The 23,858-nt window shown below is 58.8% G+C and overlaps 1 protein-coding gene across 5 annotated transcripts in view; it reads left to right on the top strand.

Annotated features, from left to right (window-relative positions):
• Window positions 1–1,087: 1,087 nt before the first annotated feature.
• Window positions 1,088–23,858, top strand: part of LOC111152532 (aryl hydrocarbon receptor nuclear translocator 2) — a 116,856-nt gene continuing 94,085 nt past the window's right edge. The window contains exons 1-4 of one of the 5 annotated variants that reach the window (XM_022511018.1): window positions 1,088–1,371; window positions 10,049–10,163; window positions 15,761–15,808; window positions 23,474–23,687. In XM_022511018.1, coding sequence (XP_022366726.1) covers window positions 10,051–10,163; window positions 15,761–15,808; window positions 23,474–23,687 — 375 coding nt within the window. In that variant the 5' untranslated portion in view covers window positions 1,088–1,371; window positions 10,049–10,050. Of the gene's footprint in view, window positions 1,372–10,048; window positions 10,164–15,760; window positions 15,809–20,762; window positions 23,688–23,858 lie in introns of those variants that run through there. The other 4 variants (XM_022511017.1, XM_022511019.1, XM_022511015.1 and 1 more) reach the window with 4 other exon arrangements.

Below are 23,858 nucleotides of genomic sequence, written 5' to 3'. Positions count from 1 at the left end.
GGTCTTTCTAGTGCTTTCCAGTCTGTGCTTCAGAGCCCCCTGCGGCTCCTACCAGCGGCCCAGGCCTGGCCCTTTCTCCTGGGGCATCAGCCCTGCTGTGCCACTCTCTGGTCCTGAAGACTCAGGCCCCGTGGGTCACCACAGGGTTTCAGCCAGGGCCGCCAGGAAGCCCTCCTTCGGGGCAGCCTGTCCACTCACAGACCCCAAGCCTTCCTCGTGGGTGCTCTGGCCCATCTTCGAGGGCTGCAGAGACCCCCTTTCCTGGGATGGCCTCTGGCCTGGAGACTCCAGCCCGAGACAGGTGGGGGTGGGGGTCCCATCATGAGGGGGCGGGCTGCGGTGGAGTTTGCTCTCAGTGTCTTGCTCCAGAGTCATGATCCCAACAGTGACCTCCTTCCTCTCTTCCTCCTAGCATGACCACTTCCCTGTCCTCTTGCTGAGTCTGTGTTTTCCACCTTCAGGGCAGGGACGCTGGGACTTCAGGCGGCAGGGAGGCCAGGGACTCTAGTGGCGGTATGGGTGCGGATCCCCGAGCGGGCTCTGGTGCTGCGCCCCCATTCCAGAGGGCACGATGCATGCCTAGGGCAGCCCGGGCAGCAGCCTGTGCCTCCACAGCCCCGTTAGCTGAGGCGGGGGCTGCCCTGGAACTGGTTGCGGTTGTTTAATGCTAAAACCTGCCTGCAGGCTGGGAGCAGCTCAGATACGGCCGGATGCCCGGTGTCCAGGCTGGAGGCACCAGCGGGTAGAGGCACGGCCTGGCCTCTTCCCATATCTGCCGCCTCCTCCCTGCTGCAGAGACCCAGGGCCTGCCTGTTGGACAGGGCTGCCTCGCGGACAACATGGGCTGGTTGAAAGGTAGCAAGGACCCAGGTTCACAGTCACCCGACTCTCGGGCTCATGATCTTTCTGTACATCGTGCTATAAAAATCCCACCCCACGGAGGGCCTTGGGGAATCGTGTGCCCCGCCTTCCTTTCAAAAGCAGAAGGGACCCTCCCTGGCTCTCCTTTCAGGACCAACCTCTTCTAATCTCCAACCCCCCCCTCCGAGATGTGTTAATAATAACGTAGACAATTCAAATGTATATTGTGGTTGCACAAGAAATCCAAGTCCCCAGTTTTTCAGAACCTAAGCAGTTAATGTTAGAAATTTCGCTGCAAATAAATTGATCAGTATGCAAGACAGTTGTCACGGCTGAATCATGGTCCACAGTTAAGGTAAACAGATCTGTGATGACATTTTCTGAGCAGAATACAAATGCAGCTCATTTCCTCCCAGAGGTCCCTAACATTTCTTCTGCACGGATAACAGATTCTCCCAAGAAGGTGCTGGACACAGGGAAGAGAGATCTTTGTTTAATCCCTCGGAAAAGGTAGGGCTGTAATGTGGGCTGTGCTTTCCGGGGGAAGAATGGTTCTGAGAGAGATGGCTGTTGGGGGGAGGGTTTTTCTCCGCTGAGCTGCCCCCCTCACCCCCCACCCGCGGAAAGACCCTTCTGGCTTTTCCTCTGTTGGAATTTTCATTAAAACATCATGTTGTTGTATTGTGAAAGTTTGCACGTAATTGATTTTTTTTCCCAATGTGAAGATCGAGGGGTGTTTTTCATACTGAAATGCCTATGCAATAATAGGGGACGAAATGTCTGTCACTTCCTCATGTTCCTTATATCTGGAATGCTCTCCTGTTGCCTTTTCCCCGTGTTTTCGCCGCCTGTGCTGTGTCGGAGGAATCCTGCACAATATGTCTGCGTCTGAAATGTGAGATGGGAGGGATGCTACATTGTCAGCCAGCTCTGAGTTCTGTGTCATGGCGAAGCTTTCAAACCCTCGGCTTGCGCTGATGTTAAAATGCGCCGGAAACCTCACCAACTTCGCATGGGGCGGGTGGTCCTTTTGCCTGTGTGTGTCACGGGGAACCATGCTTCCCCGGGGGGGGGGGCAGGGGGCCGTCTGCGTTTGGAAGCAGACGCTGAGGAGAGAGGTGTTCTGACTGCTTGTGCATTTGCTGTTGGCTGTAACCTGGGACCCTGCGCCAAGGTCTGTAGCTAAGGGCTGCGTGTGAGGCCGGGGAATAATTCTAGATCTCATGGGAGTCAGAGCAAGATCCAGGGACTGGGCATGAACCGGGGGGCACGCCCCTCGAGGGCAGGACTGGGTGGGTCTACCCAGAAAATCCGCAGCAATTGAAGGAATCCATTTAGGAAAAGGGCACCTTTTACCTCCTGTTTCATTGCTTCCAGGGCGTTTTCCTTGCCAGGAAGGCACAACTGTGGCTTCCTCCAGGAAGCCTTCTCAGATCCTCCCGGTCATTCCCACAACGCCAGTCGCTTAGCCTAGCGCGCAGCTCTCACCAGGAAATTGCCCAACTGTGTGTCTCCACCGGAGGCGGGTTGGGGGGCTCTGTTCCTCTCGAGTACCTGGCTTCTGCCACAGCTGCCGGCTCAGAGCTTTCAAATGCCGTTTGTAATGGAAACCGGGTCCCATTTCTTACAGCTGCCTCTGCAAAAGGAAGTGAGGTCCCAATGAACCCTGTTTGCTAGCGGGAGAACAGGTGGAGAAACAGAGTCACGCACGGGGAAGCTGGAGCTCGGGCCAGCCCGGCGCTGGCGCACGACCCTCCGAGTTGACAGACGGAGGGAGGTGTGAAGGTGCGTGCCCGGCCCTGGCTGCGGAGTCCCCGCGGGCAGGCGTGTGGCACGGCGGACGTAAACCCGCCACCGACCCACCATATTGTTCTTCCTCCTCCGGAAATTTTTTGCCCCATCTGGTCTCGGTGTAGGAGGATCAGGTGATCCGGCTCTTTCGAATCTTCCCTTTCTGGGAGCTGACGGTGACATAGGGAGTATTTTGAGGCACTGACATCATCTCTTTCCTCCTGGATGCCCTCTTTGCGATTCCGTCACTCTGGCCCTGCCATCTTTTACCTGGACGACTGCGACCTTCCTGGCTTTGCAGGAGAAGTACAGGGATGGTAAGGGTAAACCACAGGGCACCAGACCTCGACTGGGTGGGGAAGGGACTGGCCAGGGACAGGCTTCCCCAGGAAAGTAATGTTGGAGCTGAACTGAACGACTGTTGGGAGTTAGCTCAGTGAAGAAGGAAGGAGAGCTTTCCTCTCCCGGGGTATAGCAGGTGCAAAGGCCCTGAGGGGGGTGGGAACGTGGTGTGTTCAAGAAGCTGATGGACCAGTTTAGCCGGAGCTCAGGAGGTGTGTTGGAGGGGTAGGCGGCAGCCTGGCCACATGGGGATGGGCTGATCATGGCAGGGAGCTCCACGTGTGTTCCAAGAGCAAAGAGAGGCCGCTGGAGGATAGAAGCAAAGGCTGGCCTTGGCAGATCTGGCTTCCATGAGGATCGATGAGGGACAGTAGATGCGGGGAGGCCAAGGGAGGAGGTCCTGAGGGGGGGCTGGTAGTAGAACCCAAAGGTGGAGAGACCTTTGGGGGTAACAGCAGGATCTGACAGCTGCGTCTGGGATCATGGCCACACTCCTGAATGAGATGAGGTGCCCTGGGGAGAAGAGAGGTGGGGAGATGTGGAGGGAGGCAGAGGAGGCCAAGAAGGTGGGGCCTGGGGGTGGGAGGGAGCAGTGGGGCCCCTGCAAGCTGAGGAGGGAGGTGGGCGGTGGGGGGTCACCCCTGAAGAGGGTCTGGCAGGGAAGGGGCCCTGGGACGGACAGTTCTCTAGCAGGGTGATGGGGACAGAGGTCTGACTGTGGAGGGCTGCGTGGGATCCCGGGAGGCCTCAGGGTGAGACACAAGGGGAGTGGGTGACCTCCACATGACCGACTTCCATTTGTACGATTGAAAGTCTGTTTCCAACCTTGATTTAAATGTCGCTGCACGACGTTCTGTCAGTAGGAGGCGCTCTCGGTTCCGGGCTGCGCTAGACGACTCTCCTTTTTCCGTGTGGTCAGCCCTCACCGGCGTGGGGAGGTCAGGGTGAGGACCCTGGCCCTCCTTCCCCTGCGGTGTCTGCTGGGGTTGCCCCGGGAAACTGGGGTCTGGGACTTCTGAGCCCCACAGGTGCACCTGCTCACGGAGGTGCTCCGCGGGCTGTGTCCGTGGCAGGTTTGGGATGGGGCTCACATGTGCATCTCTGTGTGAAGCCCTGTGGGGCCCCGGGCAGGGGAGAAGTCGGGGAGGTCGGGGGCGGGCACGTTCAGGGTCTGTCTGCAGACCCCCCCCTCCCTGCTCCCTGTAGTGGTGCCTGGGCCCCTGGGGGTTTAGAGGCCCCATGCTGTGCAGGGTGGTGGTGCGAGGAGTGGCCCAGAGCAGAGCCTCGTCTGTGCTCCCCCTCCTCACGGCCTCTTGCAGCGGCCTCCCAGGACCGTGTCGCGAGCGGGGTTGCTGAGCATTCAGGAAGGCCTCTCCTCGCGCCGTACCCCCATTGGCGGCCCAGCCCGTAAAAATGAAATCACAGAAGCAACTTAGTTCCTTACAGGAAGACAATGATGGCAGGTTTTGTTAGCATCTGTGCGTGCGTGTGTGTGTGTGTGTGTGTGTGTGTTGACTTAGGCCACATTTAAATGAGCTTATACTTCGTGCCCAGCATCACTCTGGGGTTCTACAGATATGAGCTTCTTTCATCTTCCAAACAACTTCCTGAGGTCCTTCCTGTTAGGAGGCTCCTTTTGTAGTTAGCAGACGGAGGCACAGACAGGTTATGTGCTCAAGGGTTCCGTAAACACACGCATGCACACACGCACACAACGTCTGCTTTAACAGCCTCCTCTTGGGGGAAAATAAAAGAGCAGAGTGGAAATTACTTCTGCCGGGTGTTTCACATCAGTGACCTTCCTTAAACCCCAAACAAGGGTACGAGAACGTAGCAGAGTTCCTGACATCACAGATAGGGACTCTGCAGCGTGGGGAGGATAAGTCGCTTGCCCACGACCCCAGGGCTAGATGGAGTGGCCCCAAAACATGAAGGTTTCCTGCACATCACATGACTTCCTGTCTGGGCTTCTGACCTCAGGACATCCCTTGTCACCCCGGCAGAGGACGGGCTGCTTGCCCAGGCTCTGTCTGAGCACCCCAAGTGGCGAGGGCCCTACAGTGGCTGGCCGGGCACACAAGAGCCCGCTTGTCCCCTCAGCGGCTGCGTGGCTGGACACGGCCCCTGCCTCTCTCCTCCCACGTCCCTCATCTGTAAAATGGGCTGACTTGATTCCTGTCTCGTACAGGGGAACACCAACACTCGTGAAGAGCTCGGAACGTGGTCGGCACCCAACATAAACCTAGCCGTCTTTATGCAAAAATATTTTAATTATTTGCATATAAAACTTTTATCGTTATCTGTAAGCCCATCCATTCTGCTGTCGGCCGGTCCTGTTGGTGAAAAGGGTTTCCCCTTTCTTTGTCTTGTTCGTTCGTCGCTTCTCGCTCTCCAGCTGTCTGTGCTTTTCACCATGTTTTCTACCGGAAACCCTCAGAAGATGTTTGTTATTCTCGCCATGGTCATTAAATTAACACATCATTAGACTCACATTAAAGTAACACATGTTCATTGCAAAAAAACCAAAACCTATACGGAAAGAGTTTTTAGGAGAACATAAAACCCCACTCGGATTCCCACCCCAGAAAGAGCCACAGTAACATGCTGCTGTCTCTGCATTTGTCTTCCAGTCCCGTCCCGGGCAGGTAGCCTCACACGCCACGCTAGGACTTGCTCGGGTCTCAGGGTCCGCGCTGCCAGCGCCACCCTCGGAAAGGCTGAGCTCACATGCACCCCACAGGAGCAGAGGAGGGCAGCAGGCGTCCGGGATCGTTTCCCCTCTGCCTGGTGCAGCACTCAGGTTCCACTTTCCTTCATTTTGGGGTGAACTTGGAGCAGGTCTACAGTGTGCTTACAAGGCGGCTTCAAGCCCTGCCTCGGAGACCCTCACCTCTGAGCTGGTCGGAGACCTTCCCCCATCCGCCTTTTCTGAGGGGACATCCCAGGAGTTATCCTCCCTTCTAGTCAAGTCACGTAGAAAAGTTGCCAGATTTGGGGAGCAGGTGTCCACTTTTCCCAGGAAGGCCGACAGCTGATCCCACGGGATTTGGGCTTGGGTTACAGAGGAGAGAAACACGTTTCCGTAATGTCTTTTATGGGAATGCACAGAGGGTGGCTCCTGAAAGACACTGAGGTTTAACCTTTAGAAAAGTGAATTTTAGTTTCATTCATTGAAACTTCCACTTGGCTTATTGGAATCCAGAACACTATTTCAGTGACCAAAATGGCATTTCATAAAATGATAAAATGAATAAGGTTTATTCCTGAAATAAACCTTAATAGGAATAGGAACCTTATCTCAAAAAAGCATTTCTATCTCAAACAAGCTGGTCATTCCTGTTCAATCCAGGACCAAGCAAGGTTGCTCACCAGCACCATAATTATGACCATTTTAATCATTGTTTCTTGAGCGGCATTCTTTCCCCCCATACCCTGTGTTGGGCTCTGCACATGTGCTATTCTTAATTTTTAGAATGACCCTTCAGGGTAGATTATCATGACTTTTTGACCAGAGTGGCCTGGTCACTCTTGTAGTTGGGAAGTGTTGAGTTGTGATTTGACACCAGGTGTATTTGATGGCAAAGCCCAGGGTCTTGGGTTACCCAGGTCTGGGCCGTTATTACTGAACGTTGTTCTGAAGTTCTGGCTAATGAAATAAGACATGAAAAGGAAACGAAACATTTCCCTGTTGGAGATGCACATAGCATCCTTATTTGGAGTCCACAGGCTTTGTGAACTTAGAAAGTTCACAAGAATCAACCAAAAAATGATTAGAACAAATTAGAATTTGGTGGGATGCCAGGACACAGGATGGTGACCCTGGGCCCCCTTCAGCCGGGCATGCACATTTTGAAAGGGTGACATGTGGAAGGCGAGGGTGGGAAGAGCAGCGGCTCCTTCGCGGCTGTGATGGGGGGAGTGACGGGGGAGGGAGGGGGTAGGGGATCTCGGGCCGACCCTGTGCAGAGCCAGATGTGGGGCTGGGGTGCATTCTCATGGCCCTGAGATCATGACCTGAACCCAAACCTAGAGCACTGATGGAGCCACCCAGGTGCCCCCATATTCTGGAATCTAAATGGAAGAAAAAGCCAGAAAGAAGGATGAAGGGAACTGGACGGTGAGGGCAGTGGGAGGAGGTCCCCTGCTGGGTATCGGAGGATGGTGCGGAGAGAGCAAGCACAGACAATGCGGTGACCGGCGGAGAAATGGAGATGCTCTAGGCAGAGCCACGTTCAAACACAACGTGGGAGAGAAGGTGCATCGTGGCCCTTGTAGGTAGAAGAAGGATTCCCGAATGAACTGAGCTTGGGATGCTTGACCTTTGCTTCTGCTGGGGACTAAGTTATGTCCCCAAAATTCCCATGTTGAGGCCCCAGCCCCCAGTGTGACTGAATCTGAAGGAAGAGCCATTTGGTGATAAGAAGGGAGGTGGTAAGGAGAGGGCCGTGGGCTTGGTGGCCTGCTGAGAGGAGGACGTGCAAGGCCACCAAGAGGAGGTGGCCATCCGCAAGCCAGGGAGAGGGCAGCCACCGGGACGTGAGCTGGCCGGCACCTTGACCTTGGACTCCCCAGTCCCCAGACCGTGAGAAAAGGGAAGTCCGTTGTCTGCGGCGCCCGGCCCGCGGAATTCTGCTACAGCGGCCAGAGCTGACCCACGCATCTCCTTCAGCCTCTCCCTCCGAAAGCGTTCTCTCGCATTAACGAAATCTCTCCACCTTCAAAGCAAGTGGCAGACTGGAGGAAAATGCCGTCAAGTGTTTTCAGAACATGCTCCAGAGTTCTCCCTTCATTACCGAAGGGGCTTGTGCAGACAGATGAGGGGAAACACCGAGTCCTGGACGCCTGGCGCTGGCCTCCGGTGCTGGGCCGCCGCCACCGCCGTGTCAGCCCCGGGCCGGTGGGAGCCTCTCACCTTCGCCCTGTGACGGGAGGCCCCAGCCCCAGCTTGAGGGCGCTTGGTGACAGGTGCACGTGGCTGGTGAAGGATGGGGCTGTCTCAGCACACCCACCTGCTGCATTACCTCCACGAAGGACACTGTGTCCCACGGCGGAGCCCTCAGGTGTCCCCCTGTCAGCTTGCCCTCCTGTCCCGTGCAGCCGTGGAGGGCTCTGGGGTGTGCTCAGTGGGGTCTTTGGGAGCAGGTGGTCGTGGGCCTGCCCTCACACAGCCAGCCCGTCTGCTGGGCAGCGGAGGCCGGCCCACGTGGAGGGTCCAGGGGAGCAGACAGGATGCCGACGTGCGGGGAAGACCGGACCCCCCTGCCCTGACCACGCGTAAGCAGTTGTCTGAGGACAGGGTTGGACGGCGGTGTTCCCAAGCCCTCGTCTCGTAGCCAGATTTCATGGCACTTTACTTTCTGTGACTTGTATTACAAAAGCAATATTTTTGCTTTCCCGAAGTAAAATTGGATGACTGTCGTTTTGTCTAAACACACATTGTCTCCCCCACCTTTCCCCCCTTTTATGATACGCCGGTCTAACCAAAGTTAAGCACAACTTCCTGATACAGGACTTCTCAGTACGTTTTTAAAGGATGTTGGAATCCCCAAGGATAAGCGTGTGGCTTTTCCTACTTTGCTGAACCAGGGGACCTTTTTTTCGGAGAGTCTTAAGGGTCTGAGGTTCTCTGTGGCTTATTTTGGGAAGTGGTGACTTTTGTCCTCACTCCTGTTTGTGTTGGTGGCTGCTCTGCCCTCCACTTGGGGGGAAGGGCAATGGACTTAATCTGTTTCAGATTAAGTTGAAACTGTTGCAAGGGGAGAGGACTCCTTTAAGAAATGGATTTTTCTCCCTTGAGTACTTCGCAGTTGTATGCAGTAGGTTAAAAAAAACTAACCCAGCAACTGTAACAGCTCTCCAGTTTTTGTGAACAGAGTGGAGTGGCTAATTTAAGATGTTGTCTGTTAGTATTCGAGAATTCTCCTTCCAAAGTTTTCAGTGGGATAGTTTGAGTTGGTTTTAGAATGTGTTTATTAAACACGATGTCTTCGGATGTAACGTGGGGCAGCTGTCCGGTGCCTCCCTGGTTTCTGGAAGGAGGCAGAGGGCAGAGACCCACCCCGTGTGAGCACTGCCCGTCCCCCTGACAAGGGCCCAGATTCCCTTATCCTGACCTGTTTTCTTGAAATACATTCTAGTAGACCGTGGTGTCCCTTCTGAGCTGTGTGAGAGCTGAGCTGGGCAGGCGAGCGCTGGGGGAGTTTCCCTCAAGAACAGGAGGTAGCATTGGAGAGGACACTTGAATATTTATTTTGCTATTTAATATTTGGAGGAAAGTGGTGCCTGAGTTGAAGAACCCTCCGCAAGGAGGAAGGAAAATTCTTGAACTGTGTGGTTTCTCTGAAATTGGGCATGCTTGACATTGCCTCAACGAGCTTCCAGAAGCTTCTAGCTTGTAAGAAGTAGTGCCCCAGGGTCGTGGGGCCAGGAAGAACGTGAGCCTCTACCCCCACACCTGCGTATCCTGGCAGTAGTCTGTATCCTGGGGAGGCCTGGCTGTGGAGAGCCGGGCCCCTCGGACGGGCCGTTGTGGAGTCTGTGTGGGCACTCGCTGTCCTTGTCATGAGTGGTGGGGCCACACGGGCCCCTTTGGTCATGGTTCTGAGGATTCAGGATGGGGAACAGCCTTTCCACCAGCAGGCAAGGGCCCAGGGTGAAGGCAGCTCACCGGGGGCCCGGCCACAGGGGACAGACACCCGACTCCTGTGGGTTTGCTCCGTCTGGATGGCTGCTCAGGCTCTGGCCACACTGCCTGGATCCGTGGAAGTCTTACCCACCGCCAGGTCACCTGGTGTCCCTTCTGAAAGCTGCCAGTCCGCGCTCTTCTTAACCACTGACACTGAGCATGGGGGTTCTGCCCGGGATGCGGTCCTGTTCCAAAGCAGGAGGGCGGAGCCCAGCTGGGGGAAGGGCTCCCCTGAGTCACATAACCAGCCTGGGCTGAGTGGCCCCAGGGCCTTGGGCTCTCCTTCCGGCTGCTGCTTTTGGGACCACCGGACAAGTTTCTTGTTTGTTCCTGGCGTTGATAAAACCTGTCTTCTTGGCTGTGTTCCAGAAATGGCTTCTGACATCCCTGGATCCGTGACATTGCCTGTGGCCCCCATGGCGGCCACCGGACCCGTGAGGATGGCCGGGGCCATGCCCGCCCGTGGAGGAAAGCGGCGTTCTGGGTAAGCAAACAGCGTTTCCAGGAATGGCTTCGTACGTGTTGCGCAACACTCTTGACCTGTTAGGGAAATGCTGTCTTTCCCCCTCCCGGAGAGTAAAAGCTCAGCGGTCTGCCCGCTTGTTGAGATTTTGCAAGATCCCCAAGTATGCATGTGATTTGCCTCTAAGTGTCCGCCCCAGCGGCCAGCGGGGCCTCCTGCTTCTTTGCCTCCTGGTGGGGACGGGCTCTATGGTCCTGCTGGGCCCTGCTCAGGCTGTCTCTGGGAGCAGGGAGCTCATGGGGACCCCTGTGTGAGCATGCCAGCCGAGGGCAGTGCTGCGGACCGAGCCCCAGCCCTGTGGGCCACGAGGAGGCCCCATCGCTCGTGTGTCCGGGGAAGCCGGTCTCTGCCGGCTGGTGTGCTGGAACTCTCAGAACGTCGGCTCCTCCGGCCCCACAGCCGAAGGCCAGGCGTGTGCCTCGTGCACTGCATTGCTGGTAAAGCTGCTGAAGGTGGGACATGCCAGGACCAGGAGCTACGGGGACATTGCCCTTGGGCTGATGGACCTCAAAACCACATCTGCTCACGGCTGTGGCTCCTATAGTTCCAGACGGATATCAGAAACACCAGCCAGCTAACAAAAATCCCTGCAGGGACAACGAGACCTACATATTCACACCCTGCTGTCCCCCGGGCCCCTCTCCACATCGAATCCGTGTGATTTTCAATGAACTGGACAATAACGGTTCTCGGGAAGTAGAGTCAACTTCTCCCCTTAGTGCCACTTCCGACAGCCCAGGAGCAGGGAACGCGCTGGCCCCAGCCCCAGGCCTGTGGGGTGGGCTCTGGTGCCGGGTTGGCCGTGCTCCAGACCTGCAGTCCCTCTGCCCAGGGTGTCTCTGGAAGGGGCAGGGGATGGGCGTGCAGGGAGGCCTGGAGTGGGGTGCGTGCCAGCGCTGCAGGTCTGGATCATGGGGGAACACTGCTGTGTGCACTCCACGGTCTTGAGAGGAGGGTCTCAGCTTTGGGTTCGTACTGAGAGGGTGGGAAGGGCTGGGACACCTAGCTCAGTGGCCCCCGCACCCGCTTTCCCCTGACTCAGGGCTCACTCCCCGGACCCCAGTGCAGCAGGGGGGGGGCTCGTACTCAGGGCAGGCCCACGGTACGCTGAGTCGGCACCTGGGGCCCAGCTGGGCAGATCCTCAAGTCCGGGGTCTCCCTGCAACCCCCCCCCCCACCGTCCTGTTGGAAGCGGCTCTTCCAGCCAGTGGGCGCCAAGCTGAGCGCGTCTGTGCCGCTGTGGGGGGACGGGCCCTGTCGACACGTCAGTGTGCTGACGTCTCTTTGCACATTCCAGGTGTTTTAAAATTATTTTAAATATGTGTGCTCTCTCACTTCCATTCCTGGAGACAGAACGCTGGGGCAGGCCCACTCCTGTTTCCGGAGAGGCTGGCACAGGGAGGAGGGGGGCAGGGTCTGGCACGGACAGAGATGCTCAGGCCGACCCCTCTTGGCAGGTGAGCAGCCCCTCTGGGCCGGATCTGGGCCCCCACCAGGAGTGCCTGCGCTCACCCCTCCCACCCCGCACAGTGCTGGGGGTTCTGCGCGCAGGGCTGAGCTGCTGGCCCTGAAGCCGACCCTAGCCCACGTCCAGGCCCTGACTTCCGCTGGCCCACCTGGCTGATGACTGGACATGAATCAGGCTCTTTTCTGAAGACGTTGTCCCCAGCTGTCCCTTGCCTACCTGATCTCACATGCACACGTGCACACTCACACACACACACACACACACACACACACACACACACAGCATGCATGGGAGGCAGGGAGGACCCCAAGTGGGCTGACACAGAGCCTGGAGGTCATCCCACCTCCAGCCACGGGAGTCAAACATCAAGAAAAGACACGAGAGATTCAACGGAAGGGACAGCAGCGGCCGACACGCTGGCCACCTGTGTAGGCATGGCCTGGGCCCTTTAAGACAGTCAGGAGGCCTGTCCCCCACTGTCTGCTTCCTCTTCCCCGTCACAGGGAGGGAGCTCGCAAACCGGTTCCTTCTGCTAATCCCCAGCGACCGAGGGGCTTATCTTCTGGGTCTAGGTGGGGAAACGTGCACTTGCGCGGGGCTCTTCGCCTGGTAAGTCCTGCAGCTGCCATCGTACACGGCTCGTCTGCGCCTGATTATGCCTGAGCAGCCGAAACACATAGCTAAACGCCGCGTGAGCCTGTGGGGCGCTGGAGAGACAGAGGGCTCGGGTGGGGGAGAGGAAGGGGCAAGAGGCGAGCATCTGCTTCCTGCCCCCGTCCCTAACCCGGCTCCCGGGGCTGGCCTCCCCTCCGTCCCGGTGATTCCAGTCGCACAGAGCTGGCCCCTGGCAGGTTTGGGGGCCACTGGCCACCACCCGGCCCATCCCTGTGGGTCCCTCGGGCTTGAACGCACTCCCCCGTCCCTGATGGCCTTCCCCGGAGCCACCGGCAAGCTGAGCGCTCCACTGGCCCCGGGACACAGGTAAAGGTGCAGGAGTTTCCGATTCTTTGAAAAGTGACTCCACACACGTGGGAGAGAGGAGTGAGGGCGAGTCACCTTGTTCTCTTCCGTCAAGACCTCCCTGATCTCAGTGCCGGGGTGTCGGCGCCCGCTTCTGGGGAAGGGGACAGTGGCGGGGATGGGACGAGCTCTGACCCCAAAGCCAGACGCTTGTTCTGGCTCCGCTGTGGCCGCTGTGGCTGGCCCAGGCTCCGCAGCAGGGCTGTTCCTGCTCCTGTGGCTGCCCGTGCTGTTAGCAGGAGCCTCGGGCCCGCCCAGGGCCCTCCGGTGCTGCCGTTCCGGGGCCTGCCCTTCTCCGGAGAGCGTCTGATGACTGCCCTTTGATAATGCGCGGTTGCTACCCAATCCCGGTCCCGGGGACTCCCGTCACACACTCTTGACTAGTTCCAAGCTCAGAGGAGCCTTCCTGGCATTTTATCAACCCAGAGTTCTCGCTCATTGATGGGAAGGGAGGCGGTGCGGCTTCAGCCTGTCCTTTGAAGACTGTCACAGCGTCCACGTGTCATTCCGAATCCTTCAGCGTGAACACGGTGGGACGTCAGGGTCGCAGCCGGGTTTCTCTCGTTAGCCAGGTGCTTCAGGGGAATAGAGGCACGTAAAAGACATAAAACAAAGCATGATTTACTTAGAGTTTTTATAGCAGAAGAAAGAAGCCCAGCTATTGTGGCATGGTTAAAGCAGGGGATCAGCCGTGGTGACGGACGGCCACGGCAGCGTCCTGGGGTGACGCTCTGAGGAACCTGCGTCCCCAGGAGCACGAGACCGGTGGGGTCAGGGGCGTCGCCCCGAGGACCTGACCAGTGGTTCGTGGACTGATTCTCTTTTGGGCTCACGCCCACATCACACTCTTCCGAATGGCGGAATCTGATGGCTGCACGCGTATGACCTCCTATGCATGGACGGGGAGGCCCCCTTTCGTGGTCTCTTAAGTTTCTGTAGACAAACCCGAGCTCCCCGCGACTCCAGGAAACCCTGACTCCAGAGCGGGGCTGCCCCTTCCCTACACCCTCGGCTTCCTCCATGGAGCCACAGCTCACCTGGCCTGAGTGGGACCATGTCCCCGCCTGTCTGCGCCATGAGGGTCTAGTGTAAAGAATAGAATGGTCCTCCCGAAAACCAGGGAGACCAACCAGCTTGGTTGGCCTGGGTTTTTCCCAGTTTTAGCACTGACGGCCTGCATCCTGGGGTGCTCTCAGCCTGGGAAAATCAGGATGTTTTTCACCCCAAACACCCCAAAAATCCTGCAGGATGAGGCCTGGGGGCTGACCGATGCATGGCATCTTGCCGGAGCCCGGTTATCACCCTCCCGTGAACTTGTGCTGGCCTGTGATGCTCACTCGAGGCTTTGCCACCTGCTAACATACGTCCTGAGGAATTCTGAAAAGGCAGTTTCTTTTCCGGAACTCTGAAATGTCTGTGGTCCTCGGGGATTGGGTCATGTCCGTGTGCTGCTGTTCCTGCGGTGAGCACCGGGGGTCAGTGTGGCTCCGCGGCTCTGCGGCCCCGGGCATTTTTGATGGGCCAGCGCCGCTGTCACTTCTGGTTGAGGGGAGGTGGTGGCGTGGTGGCTGTGCAGGCCGTGGACGGCTTCGCTCCGAGCGGGAGTCCCTGTGTTTGGCCCCCACTTGCCCACAGTGCGGGGGGGGGGTGTCTCCCGCGGCCACCTGGGGGCCATGTGTCACCGCATGGTGTGCACGCCGTCTTTCACTCTCCTTTCCCTTCCCAACCACGTGTCCTCCCCGCCTGCCCGGCCCCAGGGGCCGTGGTGTGTCCATTTTCATTGCTGTCGCCTGTCCCTACTCTCATCTAACTTAGCCTTTGCTCTTTGCTCCTAGAAGCCTGTTGTAGCCCACGTGCCTGGAAATGAGGGGTTCTAGTCTCTCTGGTCATCCCAGACAGACGGGTGCCCAGATTAGGGCCGTAGCCACCCAGCACATATGCAAAACAAAAATCAGTGAATGGTCCCATTTTAAAGAAGAAAATACTCCTTTGTCCTAAATTCAGTCCCTAAGTTCCCCGAGTTAGTGCCCAGCTGAGAGAAGATCGTTTGTCTCATTAGGGTCCTCTCCTGAGTGTGTGTGTGTTTCTATGTGTGCATGTGTGTGTACACGTGTGGCTGTGTGCGAATGGGTGTGCGTGCGTGTGCATGCATGTGGGCAGAGCTCTGCCTCTGCCCCCTGGCCCTTCCTTGTGCCCTGGGCCTCCTGTTCATTCCCCGAGTCACCGTTACCCACCTAGAGCCAGGGGTGGGGATCCCGCTCCCCACGAGGCCAGCACACCCTCATTCCTGGGCTCAGCTCTCTGTCCTGGCTGCCAGGCAGGCCGGCCTCCCTTCCGCATGGAGCCCCCAGGACTGCACGTCGCCGGGCCCTTCGGGTCCACTGAGAGCGGGATGGCAATGCTATGGCTCCTGCGCGTCCCCCCGTGCATTCCCCTGAACATCCCGGAGAACGAGGACATCCGCGCTGTTTCGCCTTTTGTCCTTGGAAGGTTCCGGGTACGGTTCACACGAACGAATTACCCCGGCATCTTTGGGGTAACGTTAGCTGACCTCAGAGGGGCCTGGTGTTTCGAGAAGGACAGTTTGGGCTATTAGTGAAACACACACCCATCGAGACTTTTCCATTCATGTTTATACCGAGAGGCTCAGGGAAGTGGGTTCTAAGTATTGGGTGAGCTTTAACGAGCACACGGGTCCTTCGGGTCTCTCCGGGCCCAGATGACTGTTTCTAGGTCCCCATGCCTTTGTTTGGCTTTGGATGTTAGGAGACAATGGTCTGGAATGCCCCTCTCTGACTCACCCAGAGCGGCCACGTCGGCCAGCAGCTCGGCCCCCGCTAGCCCGTTACCGCCCCGAGAGCCTCCGGTTCCCCGCGAGCTTTCTGAGCCTGCTGACAGGGAGCACAAGATAAAGGACGAAATGCAGGTGGTGTTTCCTGAGGGCTGGGACTGGGACACTGGGACGCCCGTCTGGCTGGCCAAACGAGGCCCCCTGGGTGGGGCCAGCCCCTTGGGTCTCCCGTGAAATGTTCTGTCTGTACTGAACTTCCTCGTGCTCTTGGCTTTTCAGGATGGACTTTGACGATGAAGATGGAGAAGGGCCCAGCAAATTTTCAAGGTGAGTTTACGTTCCTTGGTCTTCAAGAAGCCAGCAGCCAGCCGTGTCTGCGAGGCCATCGCAGGGATTTCAGGATCTTCTGTCGTGAGGAAGCCATTGCCTGTCGTCAGAGCCCTTGCTTGCCCTTTGTCCTGTGCCCGCGGGTGACCCGGGACAGGCCATGCCCAGCCGACATCACTGAGGGAGGACACTTGGCCTCAAAATGTCACTAACGGGGTATTAGCTGGGTTGGCCTTTAACTGAGACAGTGACCGCTGAGCTTTATGGTGACGCAGGCTAGAGCTCAAGTCTAGGAAAGACTATCAAGGTGTGGCCTCTTTTGCTGCCACGGGCAGGACGGCCCCGTAAGGACGTGGGGGGGCCCCATCCTGGGCACGGGCTGTAAGACTGCCCCGTGGGAGCCTCAGAGCCGTGTCGCTCTCTGGCCGTGTGACAGCGAGGGAGCTGGGCTCAAGGGGCTGACCTGAGTGCAGACCGTGTCCCTGAGAGCACAGGGGGTCGCGGGGCAGGTGGTGGTCCATCCATTGGGTATGGTAAGGCAGAGACAGCCCTGCAGACCGGTCCTCTTTCTCTCTCTTTTTTTCTGGTTTTGTTTGGCTGAAGTTAGTCGGAGGTTTGGGAGTGTGGAGAGAGGCACTGATCACGCTATCGATCTTAGTGGAGTGCCCCTCTGTACTGGTCACTCACAGAGGGGCCTGCCTGGACATCCGTCCCCAACTCCGGGCAGTCCTAACGCCGGGTTGCTGATGAACTTGAACCCCTACCCTGGGTGATGGGTCCCTTCCTCTGCTCTCTGCACTTCACAGCTTTGAACGACGCTCTGGGTTATTTTTTCAAAGTTCTTAGAACGACATCCCTGGAGAGCCCCGGGCCCACGGACCCCCTGGTCTGCTCACCCCATGGCAGTGACTGAGTGCGCTCCCCCCGCTCCCCCCGAACTGGAGAGGTATAGGTGTCCCATTGCCGTGGCCTCCCAGAGTCCGCATGTCCGTAGGACACACAGTGTGTACCGTCCCCCGCAATGCTCAGGGAGACAGCGGAGAGGACACAGTGACTGCTGTGCTGTCTGATGACCCCGGGTTTTCTCATCAGAACAAGACATGAGTTTGGGTAACAGAAGTGTGGGGTGCTGTCCCCCGGTGCTGAGAGAGCCTCAGCTCGGATGGCACCCACTTCTTGGGAAAAGGTTTGCTCCGAAGCAGAACTAGCCTCAGATGAGGGCACGGGCACCCCTGTCTGGTCTGCTCACCTCCCACAGCCTCCCTTCCTGAGGACGGGAGGACTCTTGGTGTCTTCGTATCAGGATCCCCCTCGAGATAACATTCTAGACTGTGTTGAGCTCAGGAAATGATGACTTCTGGGGTCTCCAGACGAACGGGAGGAGAGACACAGAGGGATGTTCGCTCGACATCAAGGACCGGTGTCCGCAGTTAAATCACTGTGCGGGACACAACGAGCTCATTGTCTGCAGGCCCAGCATTAAGATACAATCCTTCCCCTCTGGGCCATGGTCCACCCAGGCCGTCAGCACATCAGAGCGCAGACTGAGGCTTCTGGAGGCCACAGCCTTCCCTCCATGCCGACAAACCAGAGGGAGGATGGGACGGGTGTGAGTCATTCGCTGCTGTTTCTGGGAGAGTTTGCAGGATGCTGGGGTCGCATCACCATCTCCCGGGGGGCGGGGTGGCCGAAGACCCATCAGCCGGTGGGTGCACCTCAGCCCCTCAGGGTTGGAGACACAGCACGGACCACCCCCACCTTCCCCTGGGCTGGGGGCCGCAGCCGCTGTGCAGGGGAGCGGCAGGGCATCTGCAGGGGTGCTCTCCCACCATCGCGGTGCACTACCCGTGGGGGGCGGCTCCCCCCCGCCCATCTGTTTGCAGTCAGCCCCGAGGAGGCCCCCTGGCCGGCCCCGTGAAGGAGGGTAGCCGAGGCGCTGGGATGGCCCCCAGCATGGTTCGGTGCCACAGAAGCTGAGCTGTGCCTTCCCTGCCCCCTGAGGTTTGCCCAGCTGGCTTTCCCAGCCTTCCTCGAGGGTGGTCTGAAATTTGACCGTCCTGCCTGACAGACCTCCCGTCTCCGTTCTTCTCCGGGAAACACGGCCACAGTCACAGAGGAAGTCCGTCGTCCATTTTCTTAGAGCGACAGCAGCTGCCTGGATCCCGAGAATACCCACAGTCCGCAGACGAGGGCTGGGGGACCTGCAGGTGCAGCGGGGGGACAGCGGCCCTTGCGGTGGGCGCTGAGGAGAGACAGCCAAGGGGGCCGAGCCCCAGGCCCAGATCCAGAGCAGCCAGAGCAAGGCCGGGAGCTGGGAAGCCGTGGGGTCGATCCCGTGGGAGAGTGGGGGGCGACTGGAGACTCACAGAAGGGAGCCGCCGTCGGCAGTGGCTGGTGGGCCGTCCCGTTCTCCCACCCCTTCCTCTGGTGGCGTCCTCGGGATCCACCCTGGGCTCCCCAGACCCCTGTCTCGGGCACAGTGTTAGCCTTGAGGAAGGGGGCCGGAGACGGAGGGCTCCAGAGCAGTGGGGAGCGGCAGGGAGCCGTGTGCACACAGGGGACGCTGAAGCTGTGGGGGGTTTGGCGGAGGTCCGCTGGAGGGTGGGCGACCTGCCCCTCACACTGAGGCTGTTGGCGTGCAGGTGCCGGGCCCCCGTACTGTGCGGCGTCTGCTGGTGCAGCCCACGGGCCGCAGGGACGAGGGCCTTGAGGCTGGTAGAGACCTGGGGGGGCCTGCGTGTCTTGGAAGGGGCGTCTTGGCCAGAGAGGCCAGGAGGAGCACGGGTAGAGAGCGACCTTTCTCCTGGGCCAAGTCTGGGGAGGGCGGCCTCACCTCATGGGCACCTTGGGGAGTCCCCGTTGCCCAGTCATGTTCCCCCATGGCGGAGGGTGACGGGCTCTCCGTCTCCGGGAAAACCCATCACACAGCACAAAGCCTTTCTCCAAAGAGGAGTCTCCCTGGCCTCTGGGAGTGGGGCAGACCCTCTGGGGAGGCCAGCCCCGAGCCCCTCTGGCTCCGGCCTGGGATGGGTGCCCTGGCCACCTGGGGGGGGTGAGTACCCACCCCTCCCAGCAAGACCGAGAGCCCCCCTGGAGGAGAGGCCCAGCCCACACGCTCTGTGGTTCAGGCCATCTTCCTCCTTCGTGCGCCGCCCCCACCGTCTGTTTTCTGATGAGTCCGGGGTTTCTTCCTGCGCCCGTGCTGGGCTCCGCCGCCGCCCATGGGGAGGGGCGGGAATACTGTTGCCCAGGTGGGACGGACGGCTGACACCCGTGCTGTCACCAGCGGTCAGAGCTGCACGCCCCGTCCTTCGTGTGACTTACATATACGTCTGTACGCGTGCGTGCGCAGTTCGTGAAAGGAAAGGAACGGAAATGTATTTGTAACGTTTCCATTATACACATACGTGAACGTTCACTTTACAGCTTAGAACAACCGAGTGCTCACTGCCGTCATTCTTGTCAACCTGATTTTTGCCGTATTTGGGCTCGTTCTGTACCTTTTCTCCAAACCTCTAAACGACCTCGCAGGCACTCTTGAGGCTCTGACTGTGGCTATGACACCATGGGTGTGGGATGACCAGTAAGCTCGGAACCAAAACCCTGGCGGTGTTACAGGGCTCTCTCACCCTTAGAGAATGGGTCTACATGACCTTCCTGAGGTCCCACCGTCGGGTGGCCTGTCTCTTGCCCCGGACGCCTGCAGCACCCAGCTCCGCCTGCTGGAGCTCCGGCTATGTCTGCGGGGCGCAGCCCGTCGTCGAGAAGGGAGGGAGTTGTGAAGGGCAGCCTCCCACGGGCTTGGCCTTCTGTGTTTCATCCCACCTACTCTGATACTCTGACACTTTCCGTTTGACTCTGTGTGGTTCAGACGCTCGCGCGTGCTTCCTCCAGCTTGGGAGGTGTGGCGATATTTTGGGTTGAATCCTTCCATATGGATTTACCACCCTGTTCCCATGGCAGGTGTGATGATTACAGCCCCACGGAAGGGGGAAGACATTTGCGTGGCGTGCGTGTCCTGCAGGGATCTTTCCTGGCCGGTGGAGTGGGAATTCTTAGACTGTGCTGAGAAGCTTCTAGACTTAGCTGAGGAAGCTGGCTATTTCGTTCCTAGGTCGGAAGATGCTTAAAGTCCTTTTGAGGCAGGGAGGATGGCCAGGAAGCAGCAAGGGTTGTCCTCTGTCATCTGACCTACCACCATGCTTGGGACACATGCATTGGCCACGTGAGCTCTCTTGACAGCAAGGAGATTCAGCAGACCCGAGAGGAACATTCCCAGATTTTCTAGACTTCTCTGTGCCCCAGCATCCTTGGGTCTTATGAACCAGAAGGTGTTGCCGACACGCTGGGTTGACCTTAGAAGAGGGGGGTCCCACGAGCAACCAGAAGAGCAGGGGTTTGGTTGGGACGCCCGGTTTCCGTAGGTCGGGGCTGGGATTAGGGTCAAGATGCTTCAGACGGAAATCTGTGTCCGGTGGAGCCCGCTGTCTCTCCGGAGAGACGCCTGGCGCTCGTGTGCCTGAGGCGGTTGCGACGCCCTTCTCCCCTCGTCCAGCTGCCCGCTCCTCCGCTTCTGTCCTGCAGAGACGAAGCTTGACTTGCAGGGACGGCGTCCGGAGAACAACAGGCTGGGTCAGGGTGGAAGTCCTCTCTGGGGCCATCCGTGGTGCTGAGCTGTGTCTCTCCGGAGCTGCTAGGCATTTCCTTCCCTGTGACGCTGCAGCTGCTCCTCTCGGGCGGGGGAGTTCTGGCTCCAGATCCAGGACCGGGAAGCGGGCTGGGGAAGAGCCTGGTCCGGTCCTTCTAAGTGACCTCTGAGCCTCAGGCCCCTCTTCCACAGAGCATGGTTGCAGGGGTCAGAGGTGGGGGTCGCTGAGGCCGCTCTGCTGGGAGCAGCCGTAGAAACACGGAGGGGGTGTGTCCCGCTGGGGGGCAGGGAGATCAGAGGCTGGGCTTGGCCCTCTTTGGAGGAACGAGGCTTTTGCCGCCTCCCTCTCTGTGCTGCACAGGAACCTCACCTGCAGCCTCGCGCATGGGTGCCTTCCAGCTGCCTTGCAGAAAACTCCCTTGCGTGGTGCTCAGGGGACAGGGCGCCTGCCTGCTTCCCAGGGAGGGACCCTCCTTTGCCCTTCTGGAGAAGCCTCAGAAGCCAGGGAAACTTCCCAACTGGATATGGCTCTGTGGGTCCTCCCACAGGGCCTGTGGCCAGCCTCGTTGTGGGCTGCACAGAATGGCTTTCTTCGGGCCTTCTTGGCTCTCCTGACATTCTGCCCTGCTGCCCGGGGAGGGCTGGCCAAGACAGGAAGGGTGTTCCCTGAAAGCCCAGCAGGATAGAACTCCTCTCCTGCTATCAGGGAGGAGGAGGCACGATTGCCTCCTCAGGAGAGCCCCTGGGCAGGAGATCGGAGGTGTGGGCGGGCTGCACCCTGCATCATGACCGCCGTCCCTGAGTGGCCAGACTTCCTGCCCTGTGCCATACCCCCTTCCACAGCCTCGGGTAGCATTTTCTGCACAGTCTTCTGCTTGTCTGCAGGCTGGCCTGGGGGAATGGGGGGTGCCCCAAGCAAGCTCACCAAGCCTTTCCTGGAGTACCAGGGCCAGTGCCCCTTGCCTCCCGTGACAGGTGCATGGTGCAGGGTCCAGGGAAGGGATGGTGAGGAAGGCCAGTTCTGGGTGGGCTCCAGTGGCTTCTTTACCTGATTTGGAATGGCGGAGAGGAGGGAGAGGATCTTCCCTGTATCTTCCAGGGAAGGACCCGGAGTTTGATGCAGCACATGGGACTCCCCTGACCGAGTGGTTACCTCTCTTTTCCCCATCGTAACCAGGCCCTGTCCAATTACCCAAGAGCCATTTCTCCTAAATAGTGGGCGTCCTTCCCTGCCCCGGGGTCTGCCCTGAGGAGCAGGTGCTGCCACAGGGCATTTGCACTGGTCCCACTGCTCAGCTCTCAGCTCGTGGGTTCTCCCATCTTTCCCTCTGGGCTCAGGCAGCCCCCGACTTCTCATGCTCCCTGTTGCTCACTGCTTTCCAGGTCGAGCCTGCCGACCACCCGGCCTGCTCGCACTTTTCTGATCCTGTTGGTCTCCTCCCACACCACACCTCCTGGTCTTGGCCCACCCCTCCAGCCCTGTGGCCCCCTGGGCCTCTGCCTCTGTCCTTTCTCCTTCTGCCCCATGGTTTTTATGTTCCACATGCTTTCACAGGGTTTAACTCTATACTGGTTTCATTTCCAGACTGTGCAAGGCAATTCCTTTCCCTCCTAGTTAACCCCCTGGCTGCTGGAGGATGGGCACGAGTGATCCTTATCTCCTCTCGTCCCCTCCCGTGCAGTGCCCAGCTCAGTGCTCCTCGGGTGGAGAGGGTGGGAAGTGCCCACCGGGCTGGTCAGCTCGCACCAGTGCCGTGAGCTCCGCTGCGGGCCCGCCTTCCCCTGCTGGTGTAGGCAGTGGCCCTCAGTGTGTGCGGCTGGTACACGGCTGGCGCGTGGTTGTGCCCAATGGCCGGTGTATTGCCCGGTTGGGAGGGTGGGGTTCAGCCCACTTGGTAGACACGGGGTGGGCAGGCAGCCTCATGCACCCTGTGCTGTCCGTGTCCCTCTCCTACTCGGAGCCCCAGCGAAACCCTAAATCCTCCTTCAGACAACTATCTTTCTAGACCATTCTTTAAACCCAGGTAACATTGTGCCGGGCTGTGGAGCTGAGCTGACACCTACTCTCTCATCCTAAAGGTAATGATAGCAAGATGCAAACATTTCACCGTCCTCTCTGCTAATCTTCCGTCGTAACCCACCACGGAGATTGACTTCAGTCATCCCTCACTGCCTTTTAATGGTTAATTGGCCGCGGGCTGGTTAATGAGCCAGGGGCCAGCCTGTCCTAGACGGTGGAAGATGTGCGGGGCCAGAGCAAAGGTTTGTCTGACGGAAGAATGGCGGGGCCATGCGGTGCTTCTCACGCTGGGGCGGAAGGAAAGCACACATCCCCGCGGGGGTAGCTACATCTGCGTGCGGGTGTATGCGAGCGCGCCCACCGCGTGCGGGTCCCGGTGCGCAGGGCCGGGTGTGCGGATCGGGTGTGCGGATCCCAATGCATGGATTCTGGCTTGTGAATCAGGTGTGCGGATCCCAGGGTGCTGATTGGGGTATAGATTCTGATGCGTTGATCCTGGCGCATGGATCAGGTGCGCAGGTCACAGTGTGCGAATCGGTTGTGCGGATCCCCCTGCGCGGGTCCCCCTGCGCGGGTCCCGGAGTGCGGATCGCAGTGTGCAGGTCCCGATGCGTGGATCGCGCCGTGCGGATCCCGCTGCGCGGATGGAGCGGAGGCCGATTCACCTCCCACGGCCGAAGGATAACGCCAGAATTCTCTGTGCTTAGAGAGCGTACTTGGGTGCTTGGGGACGAAGGGCAGGTTCGGGACACACTTCAAGGGGAGACGGAGGCCCCCCTGGCGGCCTGGGCACCCGCCCTCCCCCCATGCAGGGACACAGGCCGCCAGGGCCCGAGCACCGCCGCCAGCGTGCCAGGCACCAGCCCCTGCAGGGGCGCGTGTGTCTCCTGGTCGCTTGGCGCTCAAGGATGTGCCCCGTTTTGTCCCGTTGGGCAGTGACCCCTGCTCTGACGCGTCTCTTTCCCCGCCCCCGCCCTGTTCTTGTGCTTTCGGGAAGAGAGAACCACAGCGAGATCGAGAGGCGGCGGCGGAACAAGATGACGCAGTACATCACAGAGCTGTCGGACATGGTGCCCACATGCAGCGCGCTGGCCCGCAAGCCGGACAAGCTCACCATCCTCCGCATGGCCGTGTCGCACATGAAGTCCATGAGGGGCACCGGCAACAAGTCCACGGACGGCGCCTACAAGCCCTCCTTCCTGACGGAGCAGGTACCACAGTCCCGACACCGTCCCTGGGGCGGTGACAGAGTAGCTGTCACCAGGGAGAGACGCTGCGCGGGGAACCGAGATCAGATTTTATTTGCTTTCTTCAGGGCGGTGTTTGTGTGACCTCTGTGTCTTTGGCTTTTATGTTTCCCATAAACCCTCATGAGGCTTCGC

Source organism: Enhydra lutris, unplaced genomic scaffold (genome assembly GCF_002288905.1).
Source record: "Enhydra lutris kenyoni isolate GAN:26980312 unplaced genomic scaffold, ASM228890v2 scaffoldscaffold29, whole genome shotgun sequence".
Classification (NCBI taxonomy): domain Eukaryota; kingdom Metazoa; phylum Chordata; class Mammalia; order Carnivora; family Mustelidae; genus Enhydra; species Enhydra lutris.
The sequence above is the reverse complement of the archived record's forward strand: the minus strand, read 5'-3'. Positions and strand labels throughout refer to the sequence as shown.